We start from the raw sequence: 24,854 nt of genomic DNA, 5'->3' as shown, positions 1-24,854 counted from the left end.
TCCGTCCCTTAAATTATTATTCATTCAATTTCATTGCCAAGCATCCCGGAGAATCCATGCACTTGTTCGTTCAGGTCGAGGAGGAATTGACAATCGGTCGTGCTTGGCCTCCAGAGAAAATCGTCGGTGAAGGCTTCCCGGACGGCTTTGCAGAATTTGAGCACGCACGTGAGCCCAGTGGTGTCTCCGATGTGGAGGTATTTGTCGAACATGTCGGCCGTTTGTCCAGTCGCAAGCTGACGGATTGCTGCAGTACATTTCTGCAGCGTCGTGTGGCTGGGACGGCCGACCGCGTCGAACCCTTCTCGGAAGAACTCTTCTCGGGCCACCAAAGTATTCGCGATATGGAGAAATAGCGGTTTCCTCATGCGGAAACGGCGACGGAAGTAGGTATCTCCCTAAATCGGGTTATCGCAAAGGTAGTCGCGTACTAACCTTGCGGCGGCTTGCTCTCGGTTACGATGGATGTACGTCCGGGAGCGTCGTGGGGGCGGCGCGGTTTCCTCCGCCTCCCGGCGTCGATCTTTTTCAAGTGATTGTTCTATTATTTGATTGCTCAAAACGATCCATTAGTTTGAGTTGATTTGAGATGGAAATTGGAGTGGATATAGAGAGGATTTGAGAGGAATAGATGTGTGTTTGTGTGTGAAATGAGTATGAAATAGGAGTATTTATAGAGTAAAGAAATAAAAAAAATTGAAAAACGGTAACATTACCGTTTGAAAAAAAAATTAATTAAAATTCGGATTTAAAAAAAAAAAGGAATTATTGCGTCATCATGACGACGCCACTCGCGGGCTAGCGAGTGGGCGTCACGCATGCATCGGGAGCTCGCCACGTCACATCGGCGAGTGGCGCGACGTCGCGTCCCGCGTCGCTTGGTCGCGGGCTACGGGACGACATGGAGACAGGCCAGGGACAGAATGCGTCGCTGCAACGCGTCCCGCGGCGGTTCCGTCCCTCCGGAATGAAACGCGCGTCGGTCGCGGGACGCGTAGTGGATGCTATTATATTTGTTGTTATGATACTATAAATATTCCTCTGGAAGACTTGGATTCTATGTTTTCTTCCCATTAATTTAGCACACGACTTCAACTTAACACATGTTAAATAAAGGGAAACACCCATCGTAAAAAATGACAACATTTCAAGAAATTTTTCCAATTGTAATAAAAAGGTTCCATTTTCCCTATTATTCTGCACCCAATTAATTTAACTTGGGTTGTGGTCCATTGCTTCATCACTATTTGACAATCGATCCTAGCTACGTGTTGTTTGATATATTAATTATTCATTGAAGAGAACAATTTTTAAATATACTATTCCTTTTATCCTAGCTAATAATATGATATAATGTTTTTGCATTTATTTTTAAAAAATTATTCTCTTTCTTATTTTACTTTGTTTCCACGTCAACTATTTAGTATCATTTTTCTAAAACATGTGTCGGAAAAAAACGTGTCATCTTAACTATGATTGAGGGAGTAATATATACACGTTTTAATTAATAATGATTTTGTAAGCTTATATGAATTTTTTTCTATGTTGAAATATCTAATTGTATTGGTAGTTGGTACCAAAAACTGTATACAAATATAAATACTTCAAACGTGTTTTAAAGTTAGATTACTTTTGAAATAAATATCTAATACTCCTATTTCCCTATTTTAAAAGCGTCGAGCTGTTGACAGATGCAAATTGCAAATATATGCTATGGTATAATATTCATAACTATGTCACCATGATGAGCAATTAATCATGCATTAGAAAATGATTCGGTCTTCTATCTTCTTATACACTCTCAAGACTCAAGTGTATAATACCATATTTAATTTAATTTTCTATTTCCCTTGAGAAAAAATGTATGCATACAGAGGAACATGACTAGGTGCATTTCTTTTTTACATAATTTTATTTTCCCATAAATGAATATTAGGGATTAATGTCTATTTCATAATTTCATAAAAGTGCACTTTTATAATAGAACAAGCGACACATGTATTTTTGTTTTTGTTTTTGAAAATGAAAGAAGACAGGTTTATTGTCTATATATAAATATATATATCACCAAAATACAGAGGATAACCCATTAACCAACCAAATGTTGCATGCTGGCAGGATAATATCATTTTCCTAATTTTTGTTTTGAAACATTTAAATTGGTGGTGATAGGTCGAGCTTTAAAATACTACCACACATTGATGTTAAGGTGTTATATACCTCAAAAAAATTGTTAATACCCCATCCTTTCATTGATAATTTATATCACTTGCACTATTTATCCAGATGCTAATCACTAAATTTGAACTTGGCTGATGTTGATTTTTTTCCAAATATTTGTTAGAAATATGTGGAAAATGTGGGAGACCTTTGATGTGGCCAAGACCTATGGCCTTTCATCTTAGGTAACCCCCAAATGCATAATGAAGTACTTTAATGCCGAGACCTCTCATGTGGTCACTCCTATCCTATAAATAGGTGTGGATTTGAGAGATGGAAGACCACCAACAATCATTCTCTCTAGCTCTCTGTTAAGACTCCTTTCCCTTAACTGCAATCGACGAAGCCTATCGTCGTCCTCCCACGTCCGGCGCCCTTCACGTAGGGTCGTCGGAATCTTCCTGAAGCGGTTGTGCGCGAGTTCTCTCGTCGGGCAGCGCGTTTCGAGGGTTTCTTGATTGTTAAGCAACGCAAAGTAGGGCCAAAAATATTCTTATTATTCTCCGTGTTGTGAACATAACAGCCCTATTTATAAACTACGGACCCTAGGTTTGGTTCGACCTAATCCTAAACATCGGGAAAGAACCAACAAGAAAACCCGACGGAGCTTATAATTACGCCCGACTCAATGCAAAAATAAATAATAAAATATGCCAAAAAAATAAATACTAAAGTCGACTATTACCAAAAATAAAAAAATGAAAATATGGAAAGAGACTATCGGGCAACGAAGTTGCCGAATCGGCTCGGAGGCTTCACGTTCCTCGTCGGCCTTGACTTCGCAATGGATTCTTCCTCTCTCGCTCCTCTCTGCTCCACGACCGGCTCTTGCTGAGGCTGCAGTCCCGCCGGGGTCGTCGCTTGCTCCGCGCTCTGCTGTTCCGCCGGAGTCATCCCCTGCTCCGTGCTCGGCTCATGCCGAGGTTGCGGCTCTGCTGGGATTGTATCAACCCCCCCCCTCCATAGCTACGTCCTTGTCCTCAAGGAGGATATTCGGAAACATCTGGCGGATCGTATCCAAAGGCTCCCAGGTCGGCGACTCTGTCCCATCTGACCACCAAACTAATGCATGTTCCCTTGGCTGATCCTAGGACCACAGCATCCTCCTCTCCAAGACCCGCACAGGGTACACAACTGGCCGCTCACCGAAGAACTCCGTCGGCAAATCACCCACACTACTCGCCGAGTCACCCTCCACAAAAGGTCGTAGGAGGCTAACGTGGAAGACGTTATGGATCCTGCTGCCCTCCGGAAGCTGCAGCCGGTAGGCGACCTGCCCTATTCGCCCAATCACCTTAAACGGACGATAATACCGCCTAGCCAATTTCGCCTACAACGGACGTGCGACGGAATGCTGTCGATAAGGCTGGAGTTTGAGCAACACCTTATCCCCTACCACAAACTCTAGGTTTCGCCGATGCCTGTTCGCCGAGTCACGCATCCGCTGCTGTGCGCGGGCCAAGTTCTCATGAAGCTGCACCAACAACTGATTCCGCTGGCGTATCAAATCCGCCACGGTGGCCGGCGTCGCGGCCGATGGAGGCGCAAAGACTAAGCTTGGCGGGTCTCTCCCGTATAACGCCTTAAAAGGCGACATGCCTAGGCCCGCATGATAGAAGCAATTAAGAGCCAGCTCCGCCCACGGCAAGAAGTTCGTCCACTTCGACGGTTGGTCCCTCGCGAAGGCGCGCAGATACTGCTCGAGCCCCCTATTTCGCACCTCCGTCTGGCCATCCGACTGAGGGTGGTATGCCGTTGAAAAGTTCAGCTTGGTCCCACTTAGGCGCATGATTTCCTCCCAAATCTTATTTAGGAATACCGAATCGCGATCTGAAACCAATGTCTTGGGAAACCCATGGTGTCGGACCACCGTATTCACAAACAAATGTGCCACCCGTAGTGCATCGAACCGCGTTGGTAAGGCCGCAAAGTGGGCGTACGTAGATAGACGATCCACGACGACCATTACGGCCGTGTAGCCCCGCGAGGGTGGCAGTCCCGTAATGAAATCCATCGATACATCCTCCCAAACCTGAGAAGGGATCGGTAGAGGTTGTAGCAAACCCGCCGGTTTTTGAGTAGAATATTTGGTGGTCTGGCAGACCACACATGCCTCGACGAAACGACGGATCTCTTTCTTCATCTTTGGCCAGTAGAACTCGGCCGTCACTCTCTGCAGCGTTCGTTCAAAGCCCGGGTATCCCGTCGACTGTGAGCAATGATATTCAGTCAGTATCGGTGTGTGCGCGGATGACCGGGACCCCACAAATATGCGCCTCTTGTAGTAGACTAACCCGTCTACGTACGATAAATGAGGCTGGGCGCGACCCTCCTTAATGTCCTTGGTCAATTCCCGCATTTCTGGAGACGAGGCCGTCTCGCGCCGCAATAGGTTGATAAGCTGTGGAACTGGGCAGGCGGCTGCTGCCAGCAGAGCTCCGTCAGCCTGCTCCCCAGCGAAGTCCCCGCCCGCTGCATCAACCGGAGGCTCACCCTTGGTCGTCTCTGCGCGGCGTGACAATGCGTCAGCCGCGCGGTTGGTCGACCCCTTTTTGTATTCGATCGTGAACTTGTACCCCATTAATTTCCTCACATAAAGCTGTTGATCCGGGGTCTGAACGATTTGTTGTAGCAATTCTTTCAAGCTCTTTTGATCGCTTCTAATCACGAATTCACGGCCCAAGAGATACTGTCGCCATTTTTGTACCGCCTCTACGATGGCGTACAATTCCTTGTGATACGTTGACGCCACCCGACGTCGGGGTCCCAGTTTCTTGCTGAAGTAGGCTATAGGATGGCCATCTTGCAACAATACTGCCCCGATGCCTAGATCCGACGCGTCGGTCTCTATACAAAATTGGCGTTCGAAGTCGGGTAGACGTAGAACCGGGGCCGACGACATCGCTGTCTTCAAGTTCATAAAACTCTCATTTGCCTCCGGGGACCAACGGAAGGAATCCTTCTTGAGTAGCTCGGTCAACGGAGCCGCAATCATGGCATACCCCGCAATAAAGCGACGGTAGTATCCTGTCAGCCCCAAAAATCCCCTAAGCTCCTTGACTGACTTAGGCGTATGCCACGCCGTCATTGCGGTAATCTTTCCCGGATCGGCCTTTAAAAGGCCCTCGCTGATCAGATGCCCTAGATATTCCACCGTGGTGCTGCAAAACGAGCACTTCGAAAGCTTTACGAAGAAGTCGTTTTTCTTAAGCACGGAGAGTACCTCGGCCAGGTGCTGCCCGTGCGCCTCCTCCGACGGGCTGTAGACTAAAATGTCATCGAAGAAGATGATAACAAACTTCCGGAGCATTGGTTGAAAAATCGCGTTCATCGCTGCCTGAAACGTCGATGGTGCATTTGTGAGGCCGAACGGCATGACCAGAAACTCAAAGTGGCCATCATGAGTGCGGAAAGCCGTCTTGAAAATGTCCGCATCATGCATTCTGATTTGGTGGTATCCCGAACGCAGATCCAATTTAGTGAAAACTCGAGCCTTGCCCAGCTCGTCAAAGAGTTCATCTGCCGTTGGGATCGGAAAATGATCCGGAGTGGTGGCGCTATTCAAGGCCCGGTAATCAATGCAGAAGCGGAACGTCCCATCCTTCTTCCAGATAAGAAGTACTGGAGACGAGAACGGGCTGTTGCTTCGTTGAATGATGCCCTGTTCAAGCATGTCCTTCACCTGCCGCTCAATCTCATTCTTCTGAAAGTAAGGATAGCGGTAAGGCCGCACGTTGATGGGTCTCGTACCCGGCAACAGATGAACCCGGTGGTCGAAAGGGCGCTTGGGGGGCATCCCCGTCGGCAAGCTAAAAACCGTCCTGAATTTTGTCAATACCTCCACTATACCCGATGGTAGGCCCACCGGAAAATCCTCGCTCGCTGTGGCCCCGCCTTGAACAGCTTCTGGGTCCAGTAACAACAGTTCGAAGATGTCGTGCCCCTCACGTGGCGGCACTAATGATGCCAACAGATGGAGAGTAGCGCGGCGGGGTGGGGGTAATATACCCTGCAGCACCACCTGGCAATTCCCCTGAAAGAAAGTAAGCTTCTTATCCGCGAAGTCTGCAGTGATTGGTCCCAAGGACTCGAGCCAGTCCATCCCCAATATCACGTCCGGTCCGTGTACCGGCAAAATGTGTAGATCCACCAAGAATGTGGTTCCTTGTATGTCCAATTTTGTCTGCTTCGATACGTGCGTGCAAAGCAGTGCCTCGCCATTCCCCACAATCACCCTAAACGGCCGAATATGATCAATCGGTAGGTGCAATCCCTCCGCGATATGCGGGTGGAGAAAATCCCGATCACTCCCCGTATCAATCAAAACACTTACTTCCCGGTCCTGGATGGTGCCCAGCACATTCAAAGGCCGCGACCGTCGGCCGCCATTCATCGTGTGGACATGCGCTACCTCTGTATCCTCGAAGTCCTCAGTCGGGATGTTCTCTAAATCCTCGTCCTCCACGTCGACGGGATCATCTGCATAATAGAGTAGTCGCTGCTTGCAAACGTGCCCCACGACCCACTTATCCGGGCAGAAGTAGCAGAGGCCCAGCTTCGCCCGTTCTGCTTTTTCAGCCTGGGACACCCGGATTTGAGGGAGACGAGCGTGGATGGGAGGCCGCCCCTGAGCTGTCTGCTGCGGTTGACCTACGGGGGTCTCGGCCGAAGACTGGGTGGGGTTCGAGGCCGTCGGAGTGCGACTATCCCAAGGTTGCCACGGGCGACGAGCTGTCATCTGTGGCTGTTGTCGATCGGGGTGCGAGTCTACCAGTTCCAAGGTTAAGGCCATCGCCGCGGCTAGGGACGACGGGCGATGTAGACTCAACCTTTCCTTCATATCCGGCTTTAAACCGGCCACGAACAGCGTGAAGAGCTGTTTCTCCGGAACGCCTTGAATCCGGTTAAGGTACTTCTCAAACGTGTCATGATACTCGAGCACCGTACCGGTCTGTGTCAACTTCGCAATTAGACCGAAGTAGTCTTGAAAGCTCTGTCTATCAAAACGATGGCGCACATCATCCAAGAACTCCTGCCACGTGACAACTTCATTTTTTGCGCAATAATTAAAAACCCATTCCGACGCTGGTGGGTCGAACAACATTACTGCGTAGTGTAAGCGCTGTGCGTCCGGCATCATCAGATGATTAAAATAAAACTGGACCTGGGACACCCAATTGGTAGCGTCCGAGCCATCGAATCGTGGTGCCGCCATCTTCACCCTCTCGGTCCTGTCGAAGGGTGATTCGCGCGATGCAAATCGTTGGGGGGGGTCCCAACAGGACGGGGGGCGATCAAACGCTTGATTAAACCCGTTAAGTCGCGAACGGCCTGAGTCAACCCTCGCTGGTTCCCAGCCGACCGGTGCGCGGTGTGGCCTGAGCCCACGGTCCCATGGTCTTTTGCCCCTTACGTCCAACTCCTCATACTCCTCCCAATCGCCCTGGCGCGAAGGGGGTTCTACCTCGCGTGCGGAAGGCGCCTCCAGATTTTCAAATCTCCGATCCGTCTCATCCCTCCACACATCCAATTTGTCGAACCGATCCAACAGCCGGTCTAATTTATTGTTAACAGGGTCCCCATGCTGGACGTCTTCCCCTGTCTCGGTTCCACGTCCAAATCGTCAAACGGCTGATGGTTAAACCCTCCAGCCTCGCGACGGTTCACCGGTTGGCCACGGCGAGATGAGCCCCACCCCGGTCTACCGTAGTTGTTGTAGCGGCGCATAGAGTTCAAATGAAAGCACCAGATGTTAAGGCTCCTTTCCCTTAACTGCAATCGACGAAGCCTATCGTCGTCCTCCCACGTCCGGCGCCCTTCACGTAGGGTCGTCGGAATCTTCCCGAAGCGGCTGTGCGCGAGTTCTCTCATCGGGCAGCGCGTTTTGAGGGTTTCTTGATTGTTAAGCAACGCAAAGTAGGGCCAAAAATATTCTTATTATTCTCCGTGTTGTGAACATAACAACCCTATTTATAAACTACGGACCCTAGGTTTGGTTCGACCTAATCCTAAACATTGTAGATTATGGCATTGTAGATAAGGAAGATGACACATCCTCTTATTTGCTTGAGTGCTCCGATTTATGGCATTGTAGATTATGACATGTAAATCTAAATTCTATAAAAAGATTAGTGAATCTTGATTTACTAAAAGGTCACGAGTTTAACTCACAAAAGAAATGTGAAGTCTGTGTTGAAGCAAAAATGACCAAACTATTGTTTCGCTCGGTAGAACGGAGCACAAAAGCTCTAGAGTTAATCCATACAGGCGTATGTAATTTAAAATTTGTGCAAAGAGGTGGCAAAAAGTAATTCATCACATTTATAGATGATTACACAAGGTATTGTTACCTTTACTTATTAAGAAGTAAAGACGAGGCAATTGAAACATTTAAAGACTTCAAAAATGAAGCCAAAAATCAACTTAATTGTCAAATTAAGTGTGTTCGAAGTGATAGAGGCGGTGAGTATGTAGCCCCATTTGCAGAATTATGTCATGCAAGTGGTATAATTCACCAAACAACGACTCCATATTCTCTCCAATCAAATGGAGTTGCTGAACGAAAAAATCAAACACTTAAAGAGACGATGAATGCTCTGTTCTGGTTTATCCCAGAACATGTGGGAGGAGGCTGTGTTAACAGCAAATCATATCCTGAACAAAATTCCACTAAAAAATAGGGATGTGACTCCTTATGAATTGTGGAAGGGAAATAAACATTAATATACATACCTCAAAGTGTGGGGGTGTTTAGCAAAGGTACAAGTGCCACCTCCAAAACAAGTTGTAATTGGCCCTAAAACAGTCGATTGTATCTTTATTGGATATGCATTGAATAGCAGGGCATGCCGCTTTTTAGTTCATAGGTCAGTTATACATGATGTAGCTGAAGGAACGATAATTGAATCTAGGAATGTTGTATTCTTTGAGAATATGTTTCCTTGCAAGAAGCAAGATGATCGTTCTAGTGATAGAATGGTGGATGAAGCCACTAGTTCTAATTCTCCAAAAGGAACGAGGTCAAGTCCTGAGAATGAAGAACCAAGACATGGTGAAAGAGTTAGAGTTGCTAAGACTTTTGGTCCAGACTTCATAACTTTCATGTTGGATGGTGAACCAAAGTCATTGGCGGAAGCTTTGTTTGACCCAGACGCATCGTGGTGGCAAGAAGCTATCAACAGTGAAATTGAATCCATCATGAAAAATAACACTTCGGTGTTAGTAGATTTGCTTGAAGGTTGTAAGGCTTTAGGGTGCAAGTGGATTCTGAATAGGAAATATATGCCCGATGGTACTATAGATAGGTACAAAGCTCGCCTAGTTGTCCAAGGCTTTAAGCAGAAAGAAGGGTATGACTTTTTTTATACCTATTCACCTGTTACGAGAATCACTTCCATTCGGGTGCTTCTTGCGATTGCTGCTTTGCACAATCTTGAGATTCACCAAATGGATGTGAAAACTGCATTTCTGAATGGTGATCTGGAAGAAGAAATATATATGGAACAACCCGAAGGGTTTGTTGTGCCTGGGCAAGAGCGTAAAGTATGCAAACTGGTGAAGTCATTATATGGGTTGAAGCAAGCACCGTTACAATGGCATTTGAAATTTGACAATGTGATGTTGGCAAATGGATTCACTATCAATGAGTGTGATAAGTGTGTCTACATCAAGAACATAGATAACGGGTTTGTTATTGTGTGTCTTTATGTTGATGATATGTTGATAATGGGCAGCAATAGTGCCATTATTAATGAGACAAAAAAACATGTTGAAAAGAAATTTCGATATGAAAGATATGGGTCTAGCTGATGTGATTCTCGGAATCAAAGTATTGAGGACTAATGAGGGAATTGCCTTAACGCAATCTCATTATGTTGAGAAAATGCTTAAGAAATTCAACTCGTTTGATTGTAAGCCAGCAAAGAATCCTTTGGAGCTCAATGTCCATCTAAGCAAGAATATGGGTGATTTTGTTGCTCAAGAAGAGTATGCAAAGGTCATAGAAAGTTTGATGTTTATCACAAACTGTACTCGACCTGATCTTGCTTGTCCTGTAAACAAGTTGAGCCGATTTACGAGCAACCCAAGCAAGGAACATTGGAAAGCTCCGTGTAGAGTTTTGAGATACTTGAAGTATATTATTAACTTTGGGTTGCATTACACAAGATATCCCCAAGTACTTAAAGGGTACTGTGATGCAAATTAGATCTATGATTCAAAAGACTCATTTTCGACAAGTGGGTATGTGTTCACTGTGGGGGGTGGTGCTGTCTCGTGGAAATCAACGAAACAGACGTGTATTGCTCGTTCTATCATGGAATCTGAGTTTATCGCATTGGATAAAGTAGGGGAAGAAGCCGAGTGACTCAGAAATTTCCTAGAATGTATTCCATGTTGGAAAAAGCCAGTGCCCGTGGAAGGTCTTGGAAAGGGTCGAAAACACGGATAGAATGCGGATCAAGTTATATGGAATGATAACCGAACCGGTTGATTTAGTTAGCAAATGTCGTTGCCACTTAATCAGTACACTCTGGTTCTCGCTCTTTCCCCCTTGCCAAAGTAATTTATAACTCCCAATTTGCTCAACTTAAACAGTAAGCGGCAAGTCGGGGTCGATCCCACAAGGAAGTTGGTGTGTCGAGTGTGTGAGTAGTGCACAGGGAGGGGTTGGCTGCTGCCACGCTTTTAATTGGGAGTTTTAACTACTGATTTTTAATCTAGGCAGAATTTAAACTAGCTAACTTGCACAAGGTAAATTTAACTACTTGATCAAGCGACTTGCAGAAAAGTAAATGCGCGGATTTTAAAACGAAAATAACTTCATTAAACTAAAACTGACTACAACTTGAAATTAAACTATGCTAACTTCTGGATTCTAGAAAGCGGTAAACTGAGAAAGAAATCTCAGCGGGGAACATAGTCACGCTGACAGAAATGAGTTTTCTACAGCGCTCCCTTGGTCACCCCTTTTTAACTAAGCTGTCTAAATTAAGCTAGAGAACTGGATTAAACTAAGCTAGAAAGCTGAACTACACTAGATAACTATCTAAGCTAATCTAGACGGAAAGTAAAGTCTCGGACTCCTCTTCTTGTGGTGGCACACCCTCTATTTATAGGCTCGATTCCTCCAGCTGGATAACGATCTTGTCAGGGAATATTCACCCATTCTGAGAATGAGCGACTCTTTGATTGCTACGTGTTGTTCTTCTAGAATGTCGACGCCTTTTTAGAAAAGATTCGTGACTCAACTCTGTCCTTGCGTCTCATATCCCAACACGTGTCCCCTTCTAGAACGTCGTCCTTGATAACAGAATGCCGCGCTATTTCCAGCTCTTTTCCTCACGTGTTCTTTTTCTAGAAGCCCGTGGTCCCCTCCTAACTGCTTGATCACTTCCCTTGGTCAACTTCTCCGTTTTTTTCAGCCTTTTATCGCCTTTGTACTTGCTTGATCAGGTCGGCCTTGATGCCTTGGTCAAGTGGTAATTCTGCACATTTAACACTTGTTTTGCACGAAAAACCGATCAAGTAGCATGTATTTCACCCTTAAACCGATGCATGAAATAGGCCTTATCAAACTGCTCACACTTAAAACATACTTGTCCTCAAGTATAGAAAAAGAAAAGAAAAGATAAGGCAAATTTCAGGCATGGTTACTCAAAAGAAAAGAAAAGAAAAAAAACAAAACTCAAAACATTTATTCGCATGTATGCATTAAACCGAGTAAGTTTCCAACAATCATACCCAAGGTCGAGGTCAATCCAATTTCCAGCAGCTTATGTTTCTTCTTTTCTTGCGTATGCTTGATCAAGATGTCAGTTTGTCAAGATTGCTCAATCTAAACCACCTGTTGGATTCACTCAGTCGCTCATTTCTCACCAGAGATGTTACGACTGTTCACTCAGTAATGCCATAGTTTTAATACCTTGAATCGGACTGCACAAGGTAGTTCCTTAAGGTCTTTTTGTTTTGGTTTATAACGGGGCTTTAGGGGAGTAACGTATTAGGGTAGGGTCCTATGGGTTCTAGGTTTTAAAATTTTAAACTGTAAAAAGAAAATCACATGAGTTTCAAGACCAAAGATTTGTCTTGCTAAATCAGAGTGGGGGTTTTATTCGCTTCTACTTGATTACTTAACTTGGTCGAGCTTCGACCCCTTATCCTTTTCACATTCCGGCTTATTCCTTACTTTTTTTTTACTTGATCTACCCGATTGATAACTTGATCCACCTGCCTACCCTTTGCATTTCCTTTGGAAAACTTCCTCTCTTTGGCCCTTTTTCTTCATGTGATAATAAACAAAAAATTGGTTTTAAAGTTTTTTTTTTTTTGAAGAAATGATAAGAGTGTATGGGCTCGAATTGGCCAACTAGGGGGTGCCTTGATTAATGAGGCGGGTTTGTGGAACGAAGGAAGAACACGGCTCAAAATGGCTAAGTCCTAATGCCTTTAGTCATTACTACTTGTGCAATTTTCATCTCAATATTAAAAATCAGCTTCTCATAATTTTTTCTTTTGTACAAAAAATAGTAGAAAGTGTTCTACTTTTGGCTTATAACTCACCTATAAAGAGGCTTCACAGTTAGTTTAGAGATTGAGCGCTTCTATCATACTTACGTTGTTCAAACTAATCAAGTTTTATTGCAATCAAGTTTGTTACATGTAAGCATACTGCATCTTTTTTCTTACTCTTCCAAAAGGTAATCAAGTCTTTCACCTATCCGATTTCATACATACTGCCTATTTATCACTTAACTAAATTTTGATTTTTGAGAATTTTGGCATGCACGATTCTACTGTAACTAACCCGTACCCCCTCCCCACTGCATATGAACTCGTCCTCGAGGGACTGGATGTAGTGGAAAAAGGGTTAGGCACAGGTAAAGGCACAAACGAACAGGGAACACTTCTCACACTTAGACCAAGCACTGGGCTAAGTGTGAGATAGTGCCAATAATCAAAATATGCTAAAACAGAACACATGGGAAAAACAGACAACAATTTCCATAAACTTCTCACACTTAGTTCGTTCATAAGACTAAGTGTGAAAACGGACTCAAAGAAACATAATATTCACAAAGAACTGAGTTAAGGGTGATACTACTGCCTTTTTAGATAGTTGAATCAGGGGGATGTCGCACGCCTTCCTTATAGCCTTCATCTCACAGGCCTTCCTTCTTGCCTTCATGGCGTTTGCATCCATTGGAGCTCCTCCTTCTTGGTATTTTATTCTTTTTCTCCTTCGCGCGGAGAAGCATACTGGCAGCGTTGGTAAGCCCCATACCTTGGTTTTTTTTTTTTTTTTTTTTTTAAATTAACTTCATATATTTATATCATATATATGAAGGAGGAAATTAAGCCCCATACCTTGGTTGATATGGTGATCCTTTGACCCTTCTTTGGAGGAGGAAGGATACTTTTTTTTTCTCTTCCCTTCCTTTTGCTCTGTTCTCATCTGGCTGTTCTTCAGAGTCTTGCTTGCTTCCGCGGCTGTCCTGGTTTTCTCCTCATCCATTTGTTGTCTTGAACCTCCAGCTTCAAAAAGCAGCTGGTTCATTGCCTGATGGCGCGTTCTTCTTGGGATGGAGTCTTCTTCTATGGTCGTTGGAAGGTTAAATTCCGCCTCCTTTTGTCGAAAAGATGGATCACTGGGACGAGGCAGCCCCTCTGTTGGTGGTGGCGGAGCAGGGTCCTTAGACCAAGAAATTCCTAGATGGGCTTTAAGGGCGTTGTAGACCTCCGTGGGATCACCGTCGGTGGGGAAACTTCTGAGTATGGAGTCCACACGCCTGATGTAAACCGGATTTACATATTGGAGTGGACCTATAAATCTGGAAGGTGACGATGGTGTTATGATGGTTGATGGGGAGAATTTAGGATTTTCTGGATTGTGTGGCGACGAGGATCTCTGATTACCACCCTTAATACCACCTCCTAAAGATGAAGAGAGGGCATTGAGTCGAGTGCTCTGCATTTGTGATTGTGGTGTAGGCTCTGAACTTGGGTATAATTATAATAGGGATATGCAAAGGCTCTGAAGGTATGTGATGGAAAGTTGGATTCGAAAGTCCCCTTTTTATATTGCAACCCCGACTGTTGAGATTTCTGCATTTGTTCAGCTCTTGTGCGACTCTTCACGTGCAAGCGCACCTTTTAAGAGTGCCAGTTGGTAAAGCTTCTCTGATACGCTTCTTCCTTTTCTCCAAGACGTCCCTTCATTGTAACAGTCGGCGCCGCCCGACACCTTTCTAATTACTGCACTCGTCTTATCATCACCTGCCCTTGTCAACTCAATCACTGCACACTAATTAAATTGTACTGATCAAGTGGACGAAGACTCAAATAATTCCACTTGATCAGTTTCCTTACTTCCGTCCGATTATTGATTAGCTAAACAAAACTTAACATGCTAAAAAAAACTATTTACACTAGAAAGGATTTGAACGGGTTTTCTTGAGATGTCACTTGATCAAATTAGGAGAAAAAATCGTTGTTTGACCAAGCAGACTATTTTCAAGTACCCGATCATTCCTTTTTACCTGTTTACTGGTGAGTTTTAGGCATGGGCAGTGGGAAGCCTCCCACCTCAGATGCCTTCATTCCGTTCCGTCTGGGTAACTTGCTTCCCTCCAGACACTCGGCCCTTCCTGCAAATTTTTCTTTTTCATGTGCACAAATTCTCCCTTGGTGGCAAATGTGTTGTTCCTCAGACTTTGACTTGATCAGATACAGGTGCCCTTCAGAAAAACTACTCGGAATGGCTTCCCTATCTCCTTTTTGCAGAATTTGGTTTAGGTTATCTGTCTCTCCGTATCCACAATGTTCCCAATCAACCATTTCCCACTCAAACTCCTGTAGAAGGAGTAACCATCTGTTCAAGTGCGGGTTTGATCTTTTCTCCGCCAATAGGTACTTGATGGCTGCATAGTTTGTATACACTATCACTTTGGAATCAGACAGACACTGTCTGAATTTTCCAAATGCAAAGACCACTGATAGCATGTCCTTTTCAGCACCGTCGTAGTTCCTTTGTGCTTGACTCAATGTTTTTTACGCGTAGAAGATGACATTACTCTTTCCTCGGATTTTCTGGCTTAACACCGCCCCGACAGCACAGTTGCGAGCACCGCACATCACCTGAAAGGTGTGATTCCAGTCGGGGGCGCGTATTGTTGGAAAATTTATCCATCGGTTTTCCAGAAGCAGGGATGCGGCCTTGCAGGTGGTAGATAACTTAAACTTCACATCATTCAGTGGAAGCTCCGTCAGGAGCTGAGCTCTTTTTGCAAAATCCTTGATGACTCTTTCATAAACTCCAGCTTGCCTGATCAAGGCTCAGATTTTTTCCTGGTTGGTGGAGATTGGGAGTTTTGCCATCTGCATGCGCCTTGCCACATCTGTTCGGGAGTCTGCCCAATTTGAATTTCGCTCCTGGGGTATTAGTTTGGGATGACAATGGAAGAGTAGTTCTTCTTGGCTCGATCTCAAAGCAGGGTTGAGTCGGTGTTGTTGATCAAGGTGTGATGTCACTCCTTTTTCTGCCATGGTGGGATGTTTGCACAAATTCAGGCTCATTAGTTCTGCTATTCTCCGCTTGACCTTCTCTTGACCTGGCTTCGGTTCTTTTCTCAGTTTTCCTACCCGTTCTTGTAGATTCAGTCTAGCCAGTTCGTAATACGTCTGACCGGTCAGGTTATTGAGGGTAAATGGTAACAAAGGTAAAGGCAGTATTTGCCCTTCAAGCGAGGTGTCCTTCCTTGGCATTCTTCTCAAATGGGCGGCTTGGTCAGGCGGTTTTTCAATTTTTTCTGACAGAGTGACTTCTCCTATCTTGGCTAGTTTTGCAGGCTTGCAAAAATCCATTATTTCCCTTTTAATAGTCTGATCATCCATTTCCTCAGTTATTGCTTCAAGACAGTCAGCTGCTTCCCTTTTAAGCTTCTCATCATTAATGGGCTCGGAGGAGGTTTTATTGAAGAGTTCCTTTCCTAGGTTCTCCTGAGTTCTGACAGTGTTTAGCAATTGTGTGCTCTCGCTGCTCTGTGGCCTCCCTTCAGCTGCATTAATGTTAATTGTAAGTTGTTCTCCTTTAAACTCCAGATCCATCGTCCCTTGGCGGACGTCGATGACTGTGTTGGCGGTGGATAGGAAAGGTCTCCCCAGAAGGATTCCAATAGACTCATCCGCTCCTGGTTCCGTCATTTTTATAACAAAGAAGTCGGTAGGATATTTAAATCTGTTTACCCTGACGATTTCATCTTCTAGAACTCCCTCGGGGTAGATGCAAGACCCGTCTGCTAGCTGTATCTCCATATTGGTTTGGACGAGCTTATCATTCTCCAGCTTTTGTATATAGAATATGGCATAATATTGATGGAAGCCCCTAGATCGCACATTGCATGTTTTATCTAAACGTTCCTGATGGAAATTGGGAGCGTAAATACTCCTGGGTCAGTCCTCTTTGAGGGAAGATCATCAGGTCGGATTTCACTGGTTGCTTATTCTTCTTCGACCCTCCTCCTCTTTTCAGCACCATGTTCACATATGTCAGACTCTTCTTTCGCTGTGACTTGATCAAGGGTGCTGGATTCAAGGCTTTTATTAAGACTTGCCCTGGATGTTGGAAAACTTGCAGTTGAGCTCTGATAAACTCCTTCTGACTTCAGAGAGATGGTGTTAACATTCTCTCGCCCTGCTGGAGGTTGTACTGTAGCTGGAATCTTCCCTTCATTGCCTCTTAATTCGCCTAGTGACATGGCGACCTGAGATAGCTGCTTAGTGAGCATTTCTAATGCGGCTCTCTGTTCTTTCTGGGCTTCCTGTATTTCCCGCACAGCATCATGAGACTGATGTGGAACCATCATATCTCCTGGACCTTCATTTTGCTGCCTGTTATTTCTCTGATTAAATCGACCTCCTCCATGGCTTTGCTGATAGTAGCCGGAAGGTCCAAACTGTTCTGCCTGGTTCTGGGGAAAGTAATTCTGTTGATTCCCTTGTTGGTGTCCCCTTGGGTAAGATGGGACATAACTCACCATTTGGTTATCTGACTGCCTCCCTGGTTGCTATACTAAGGGACCTGGTGTTGGTATCCCCAATTTCCTTCCTGTCGTTGGCTTGACCAGTTGGGCTGTCCTCCACTTGACCAGTTCCCTTGAGGTCCACTTGACCATCCTGCCTGTCCTCTCTGCATTCTATTTCCTCCGGGGTTTGGTTTATCCAGTATGCGAGCAGTCTAGTTGGGCCGCCCGTCAGATGGTTGTGCCTGTTGTGTCGAGGGTAATTGTGGTTCGGTTAGTTGTGGCTGGCTCTGATTCTGATCAGTCCATCTGAAGTTGGGGTGGTCCCTCCATGGAGCGTCTCTCTGCCTTCCCTGGATCCAGTTGCCGTTTGCGTTCCAGTGGCCTACGGCATTCACTTGCTCTACCTCAGGAGGAAACTCGCAGTAATAGTAGTGATGCTCTTCTGGCGGCGACGGTGGCTGCTGCGACACATACTGCGTCTCCTTGGGTGCAGGCGGTGGCGGCGGTCTTGCTTTTTCTACGGCTTCCAGTAGTTTCTTCTCCATCTGCTCGAATCGAGCCTCCAGCTTCTCATCGCTGCGTGCCTCTGCTGCATGTACTGCTCCTCGTCTGTACTGCCATCGAGATGTCTCATACGTCCTCTTAGCTTAGATCAATCTTTCCAGTATATTCTTGGCTTGGCTAAATGCGGTCTTCGAGAAGTCCCCTTGAGCAGCGAGGTTAAGATCGTTCTTGCTATCCACAGTGAGTCCACCGTAGAAGGTCGAGTAGACTTCCTTTTCTCCCATTTTGTGATTAGGGCATGCTTGAAGCAGTCCTTGGAATCGATCCCAGTACTGGCCGAGGGGCTCATCGTACTCCTGCTTGGCCTCTGTAATCTCCCGCTTTAGGGCACTTGTTTTTTATGTTGGAAAGAAACGATCGAGGAATATCATGCGAAACTCGGCCCAGGTCCTGATGGATCCTTCTGGCAGCCTTGACAACCAGACGCCTGCGTCGCCCTTTAATACAAAGGGAATGGCTTTGAGTCTGTAATCTTCGGACGTAGACCCAGCTGGCACAGGCTGAATATCGCAGTATCGGCAAAATTCTTCCAGGACGGCGTACGGACATTCCTTCGAAAGGCCATAGAAGTGGGACAAGACGGCCAGTACTCCTAATTTGATGGCGATGGTCCGCATTCCAGGAGTTACTGTAATAGCATGCGTGGGCTCTCTCTCATCATGAGCATGTAGAGAACCAAACCTGAGTCATCGACGACGACGGCCATCTCTGCTGCCGTTTGTCCTGGTGCTGGTGGTTATGTTTTCTGTTCAGTGGCTGCTGCTGCCTCTAATGCGGCTCTGCGACGAGTGATGACAACGTCGGCTTCCTGGACTTTCCACTGAGTGTTAGCTCTTCTGTATATCAAGGGATGATTCCAGTAATCGTCTTGGTGGTACCTTCTCATCAACAGCAGAAAACAGGAGAAAAAAAATGAGAAACAAAATTATATACACCTACACACTACGCACAAACATAAAGTAACACCATGCTTCCCCGGCAACAGCGCCATTTTGGAAGGTCTTGGAAAAGGTCGAAAACACGGATAGAATGCGGATCAAGTTATATGGAATGATAACCGAACCGGTTGATTCAGTTAGCAAATGTCGTTGCCACTTAATCAGTACACTCTGGTTCTCGCTCTTTCCCCCTTGCCAAAGTAATTTATAACTCCCAATTTGCTCAACTTAAACAGTAAGCGGCAAGTCGGGGTCGATCCCACAAGGAAGTTGGTGTGTCGAGTGGGTGAGTAGTGCACAGGGAGGGGTTGGCTGCTGCCACGCTTTTAATTGGGAGTTTTAACTACTGATTTTTAATCTAGGCAGAATTTAAACTAGCTAACTTGCACAAGGTAAATTTAACTACTTGATCAAGTGACTTGCAGAAAAGTAAATGCGCGGATTTTAAAACGAAAATAACTTCATTAAACTAAAACTGACTACAACTTGAAATTAAACTATGCTAACTTCTGGATTCTAGAAAGCGGTAAACTGAGAAAGAAATCTCAGTGGGGAACTTAGTCACGCTGACAGAAATGAGTTTTCTACAGCGCTCCCTTGGTCACCCCTTTTTAACTAAGTTATCTAAATTAAGCTAGAGAATTGGATTAAACTAAGCTAGAAAGCTGAACTACACTAGATAACTATCTAAGCTAATCTAGACGGAAAGTAAAGTCTCGGACTATTCTTCTTGTGGTGGCACACCCTCTATTTATAGGCTCGATTCTGCCTCCAGCTGGATAACGATCTTGTCAGGGAATATTCACCCATTCTGAGAATGAGCGACTCTTTGATTGCTACGTGTTGTTCTTCTAGAATGTCGACGCCTTTTTAGAAAAGATTCGTGACTCAACTCTGTCCTTGCGTCTCATATCCCAGCACGTGTCCCCTTCTAGAACGTCGTCCTTGATAACAGAATGTCGCGCTATTTCCAGCTCTTTTCCTCACGTGTTCTTTTTCTAGAAGCCCGTGGTCCCCTCCTAACTGCTTGATCACTTCCCTTGGTCAACTTCCCCGTTTTTTTCAGCCTTTTATCGTCTTTGTACTTGCTTGATCAGGTCGGCCTTGATGCCTTGGTCAAGTGGTAATTCTGCACATTTAACACTTGTTTTGCACAAAAAACCGATCAAGTAGCATGTATTTCACCCTTAAACCGATGCATGAAATAGGCCTTATCAGCCCGCAGTATTGATACACTGTGATAGCAAAGCAACTATAGGTAGAGCACAAAGTGGCTTTTATAATGGTAAGTCTCGACATAATACCGTAAGGCAGTTGATCACAAGTGGAATTATCTCAGTTGACTATGTAAAGTCAGTGGATAACTTAGCGGATCCGTTAACGAAAGGTTTAAACCGTGATCAAATGCATAAATTGCTAAAAGAAATGGGACTGAAAACCACATCTTAAAAGATGAGTATAGCGGTAACCCAACCATACGATTGGAGATCCCATGTGATTGGTTCAATGGGAAAACGAAGCTATACAAATCTAGCAGTAACACTCAGAAGATTTTAATCTTCGCCTATTGAAGAGGTAACGTGGTGCGTAGGTGTCGTTCAAGTGAGGATATATCCTACTGGCAGGATAAAGATCCTAACTAAGCCTAGACCTCGTCTTCAAAGATTCCTCAACCCACTTCTACTGATCAGTATAGTGGAGGTAAGGGTCGAATCCCACAGAGATGGTGCGTTTAAACTACTGCGGTGATGTTTTGGAGGGTTGGTTAGCTACCACGCTCGGGTTGAGTTTCTACCTAGGCGAGTAATTAAAGGGTGGCGTCCTACTGACTAGGATGGGGGAGCAGATCATGGAATGCAACTGTGTACGTGGAAATGAGGGGACATGGTGTAACAGAAATTGTTTGGAAAGGACGGTATTTCTATTTTTGGCTAAACAGAATATTCAGAGTGTAGTGGAGGTAGTGGTGACTAGGCTGACAGATCTGCAGGTACAACCAGAGGTGAAGGACAAAAGAAAGCAAAAGTAAATAAAAGTAAGGTGGTCCCCAATCTGGATGTAGACATCATCTTCTCCAACAACACAAATTAAACTCAGATAACAATTCCAGATCCAACCCGGCAAACGCAGATTAACAACTCGCGAACACAGATCTAAAACTAAGAAATCAAATCTGAAATCAAACGCTGAAACTGGACTTCTGCATGCTGGTCAACATGAAAGATCGATTCAGAAAATAAAACGAAGCCTTGCATGCAACGATCTACTTCCAGATCAAATAGTACTTGTTTACCTATCCTAAAGAAATTTGTTACGTAACAGAATTTAGAGATTTAGCACTTAAAACACCGAGAAATCTTAGATCTAAGCTAACTAGACAAGGAAAGAAAAGAACACTACAATGAACGAAACGGAAATCAACTTCATAGCATTAACACGTTCGGATATCCAAAGCAAGCATTTCAAAACAACAAAATCCCAAAATGTAACAGAAATCCAACGTAAAGACGGAGAACTAATTAAACTACGAAAGCAATTTAAAGATTGTTTGCCACTCCGGGCGATAAAATCTCTGACTGGAACTACGATCTAGCTAACTGGAACGGACGATGACTGGAACTCGGGAACATTCTGAACGTCAGGTGATCATGGCTCGGCGAAGCAAGAAGTGGGACACGGCTGAAAGACTGAAATTACCGAGAGAACTCTCTACCTAAAGATGATGGTGAATTGAAGTCTCTCGAAGGCTTCTTCTCTCTCCAACTTGGCTACCTTTTATAGGGAGGCTACCCTTGATTTTAGGGTAAATCCTCGCTGCAATTTGACTTCTTTGCCCTTAATTGTGGGTAATCCGTCCCAGCTATCCGTCTTCTTCATCTCAAGCCGTTTTAGCACGTATACGGATCAGTATGAGACCATGCTGGCGCTTTTTTTCTACCCGAACACTCCGGAACTTCCCTACTGGCCAGAACACTTATCCTGCACACTTTGAGCAACTGCTTTGCAAATATAATCATTTAAACCTGTCATACTGACCAGTAACCGAGGCCTAGAACACGACTTATCAAACTGCTCACACTTACCACATGCTTGCCCTCAAGCGTGAAGAACAAACAAAAAGCAATAAGTCGCATTCTAGCCTGGTTACTTCCCTGCCCGACTCTACCTAAAACTGGACTCTAGACTACAACGACGAAGAAGAAAGAAAACACAAACACAAACACAGAAACACATAAAACACTAACAGATTGGGCTACATTTTCAACCATCCCTCCCCTCGGGATCAGGTGCAATCCGGCCTTAGACAGCCTTGAACTTCTGCCGCCCCCCCCTTTCTCTCCCAGTCAGTACATCTGCTTGTCAAGATCGCCCACACTCTCGGTCAACCACTAGGTTCACTCAGTCACTCGCACCTCACCAGGAACGTTAGGACTGAATTCTCTCATCATGCTCAACCACAATTGCTTTGGACTTAGATCTCACGTGCAGCTACTGAAGGACTTTAAGGCTTGTAACGGGGCTGTTGGGTTGTAGTGTTTTGGGTAGATGTTCCTAAGGCTCTAAGGTTCAAAAACTTCTATTTAATTTATGAAGGGGGATTGTGTGCATCAGGCTTCTGATCAGTTGCTTTTCTTAGCTGGTGCTTCTGGCTTGAGTTTCCAACTGGTTAGTAGGCTTCTTGTGGCTTCGCCACCCTTATTCCTTCATTTTTTTTTGTGTGGTCAAATCTCTGACCATTTTCTTCTTTTCTTTCTTTCTTCCTCTTTTTTTTTTCGTGGCTTCGCCACCCTTATCCCTTCTTTTTTTTGGACCTGGAATGTCTCCCTGGTCGATTTTCTTCTAACTTTCCTGCCCAGCTGGTTTCTGCTTTTTTCACACTTCTTCCTGGCCAGTAAGCTCCATTTGTTTCATGCCTTACACACAGTCCCAGGGGCTAGGGGTGTTTATCTGGGTATAAAAGGTTAAGAAAAAAGGGTTCTAAAAGTGGTGGTTTTCTTTTTTTTTTTTTTTTTTTTTATGGGGGGGGTTCCTACTGCCTTCAGTATTTGCTACCCGTGATCACTTCACCCTAGGCAAATTGTGGCAGCCTCTCTTTTCTTTAAGTGTATGTGGAAAGTGGTTCCACTTTAAGGCTTATAACTCACATTTTAGAGGGCTTTCGTGTTTGGCTCTAAGTGTGGGCTTTTCTCTCATACTCACATCATCTATACTGGTCAGGAGGTACTAAGGAGAGTGGTTTCGGTTTTCCAGCTTGTCTTATCTCCCTCAATTCCCCTCACCTCCAGCTCAGGACGGTTGAGTTTTAAGCCCAAATCAGCACACAACATAAAAAAAACTAGACCTAAAAAACACAAAACGAGCACAAACACAGAACACACATATATACATCATACTGGCCATTACGTCCCCCCTCCTACTTCACAAGTGTCTGCCCCAAATAAGGCTGTGAAGTGGAAAAAAAAAAGTACTGGCCAGTATGGTAGACACACAGACAACAAAATAACAAACAAAAATAACAACTCAAACAGAAACTTCTCACACTTAGGCTATGGAATAGGCTAAGTGGGAGAGGTTTGAACACCGGACAAAATCCACTAAACAAAGAAACACGTATATACAAAAGAAACACAGAAAACATGCTACCAAGAAACAAACCCTAACTTCTCACACTTAGACTATGGAATAGGCTAAGTGTTATGAAGTGGGGTTTGCTCGCAAACACAGATTATACTACCTAACCGAATACCACAACATAACAAAAATACGAAAAGTTAAAAAAGCTTAAAAAAAAACTAACTTGGTCAGTAGGGGGGGGGGTCTATCGAAGTCGCCTGCTCCTTCGTGGGGCAGGTGGTTCCTTCGGGTTGTCCTCTTCCGTTCCAGTTTCATTTTCCTTCGCCGGCTCCTCGGCTCTTGCCGGCACCTCGGCGTCCGCTGTCTCTTGCTCATCTGCTACTCCGGTTTCTTGGATATGTGGTTCATCAGTCCGGCCACCATGGCCACTCGGTCCTGCAGCTTGCTCCTTCCTCAGGTAGGTCATTTCTTCTAAGATGTTATCCATACTGGCTAACATTCTGTTCATTGCTTTTTGCATCTTGGAGTTTTCCTCCCCGAGATCTGATACGATAGCTTCCATGGCCGCCTGCCTCTGATGCATCATATCCTGCTCTGCAGAGCCCTTCAACATCCTTTCCACAACTCCTGCCAGCTTGATCACCTCTGCCTTCAATTGCTGATTCTCCTCTGCCATTTCAGTGACTGTCCTTTCTAGAGCGGCTTGCCTCTGAGTCAGTATTCTCTGCTCCGCAGACTCCTTCAATACCTGTTCCATTGCTGACGCTAAACGAATCATCTCTTCCCTCATCTGTCTATTTTCCTCAGCCATCTTTTCCACAGATTGTTCAATTCTGTCTCGCCTCTGGTCATGTCCTGGTGCTTCCTGAGCTGTTGCTATCCGAGCAGTGGGTATTGCCTCTTCTCCCATCGCATAAAAGTGGGGCACGCCCTGCCTCATGTACACCGTGTTCGTTCGGACGAACAGAGGGGTGTCGAACAATCCTGGGGCGCTCACCATCGTTAGTGGGGTTAGGTCTTCGTCCTCCGAAACGGTGATGTTGTTCCTCATGAAGATTCCCAATATATGGCAGAGGGAAATATTCCGTGCTGGGTGAGTTGCGACGAGGTGACATGTGTATGCAGTCCAGAACCCTAAGTGCAGCTTCTTGCCCTTTTTTGCACACCATATAAGGTACAACTCCGTCATTGATGTCCGGACTGCCGAATTAGACTGCCCCAAAAGATTGTAGTCTAAAAAAAGTTGAACCAGGCGTAAAACGGGGTCGCTAAGGTGGATCGATCGGGAGATCGTGGATTGGAACTGCCCTGCTCCGGGGTGAGTAAGTTCCTCCCAAGCCGACTGGGGCTCAAATTCCACATGCCGGCGGGGAATCCCCCGCTCCCTGTTTCTCCATTCAAGTCCTATTGCCTCCTCCAAACTGCATATACCCAACCTCACAGTCCACTCAATCAGATTCATCCTAATTTCTCCTCCAAATACCCTGAAGCTAACACACTCTATATCCAAATCAGTTGTGACTTCGAATCGAAAAGT

General features: G+C 45.1%; 1 protein-coding gene across 1 annotated transcript; it reads right to left on the bottom strand.

The window, feature by feature from the left end:
- Positions 1-3,550: 3,550 nt before the first annotated feature.
- Positions 3,551-14,191, bottom strand: LOC121766845. The gene is made up of 2 exons (XM_042163082.1): positions 13,585-14,191; positions 3,551-7,818 (listed from the first exon to the last, which is right to left on the bottom strand). Exons 1-2 carry the CDS (start codon positions 14,189-14,191, stop codon positions 3,551-3,553), a joined length of 4,875 nt encoding a protein of 1,624 aa, XP_042019016.1.
- Positions 14,192-24,854: the final 10,663 nt, after the last annotated feature.

Source organism: Salvia splendens, chromosome 15 (assembly GCF_004379255.2).
Source record: "Salvia splendens isolate huo1 chromosome 15, SspV2, whole genome shotgun sequence".
Taxonomy (NCBI): Eukaryota; Viridiplantae; Streptophyta; class Magnoliopsida; order Lamiales; family Lamiaceae; genus Salvia; species Salvia splendens.
The sequence above is the reverse complement of the archived record's forward strand: the minus strand, read 5'-3'. Positions and strand labels throughout refer to the sequence as shown.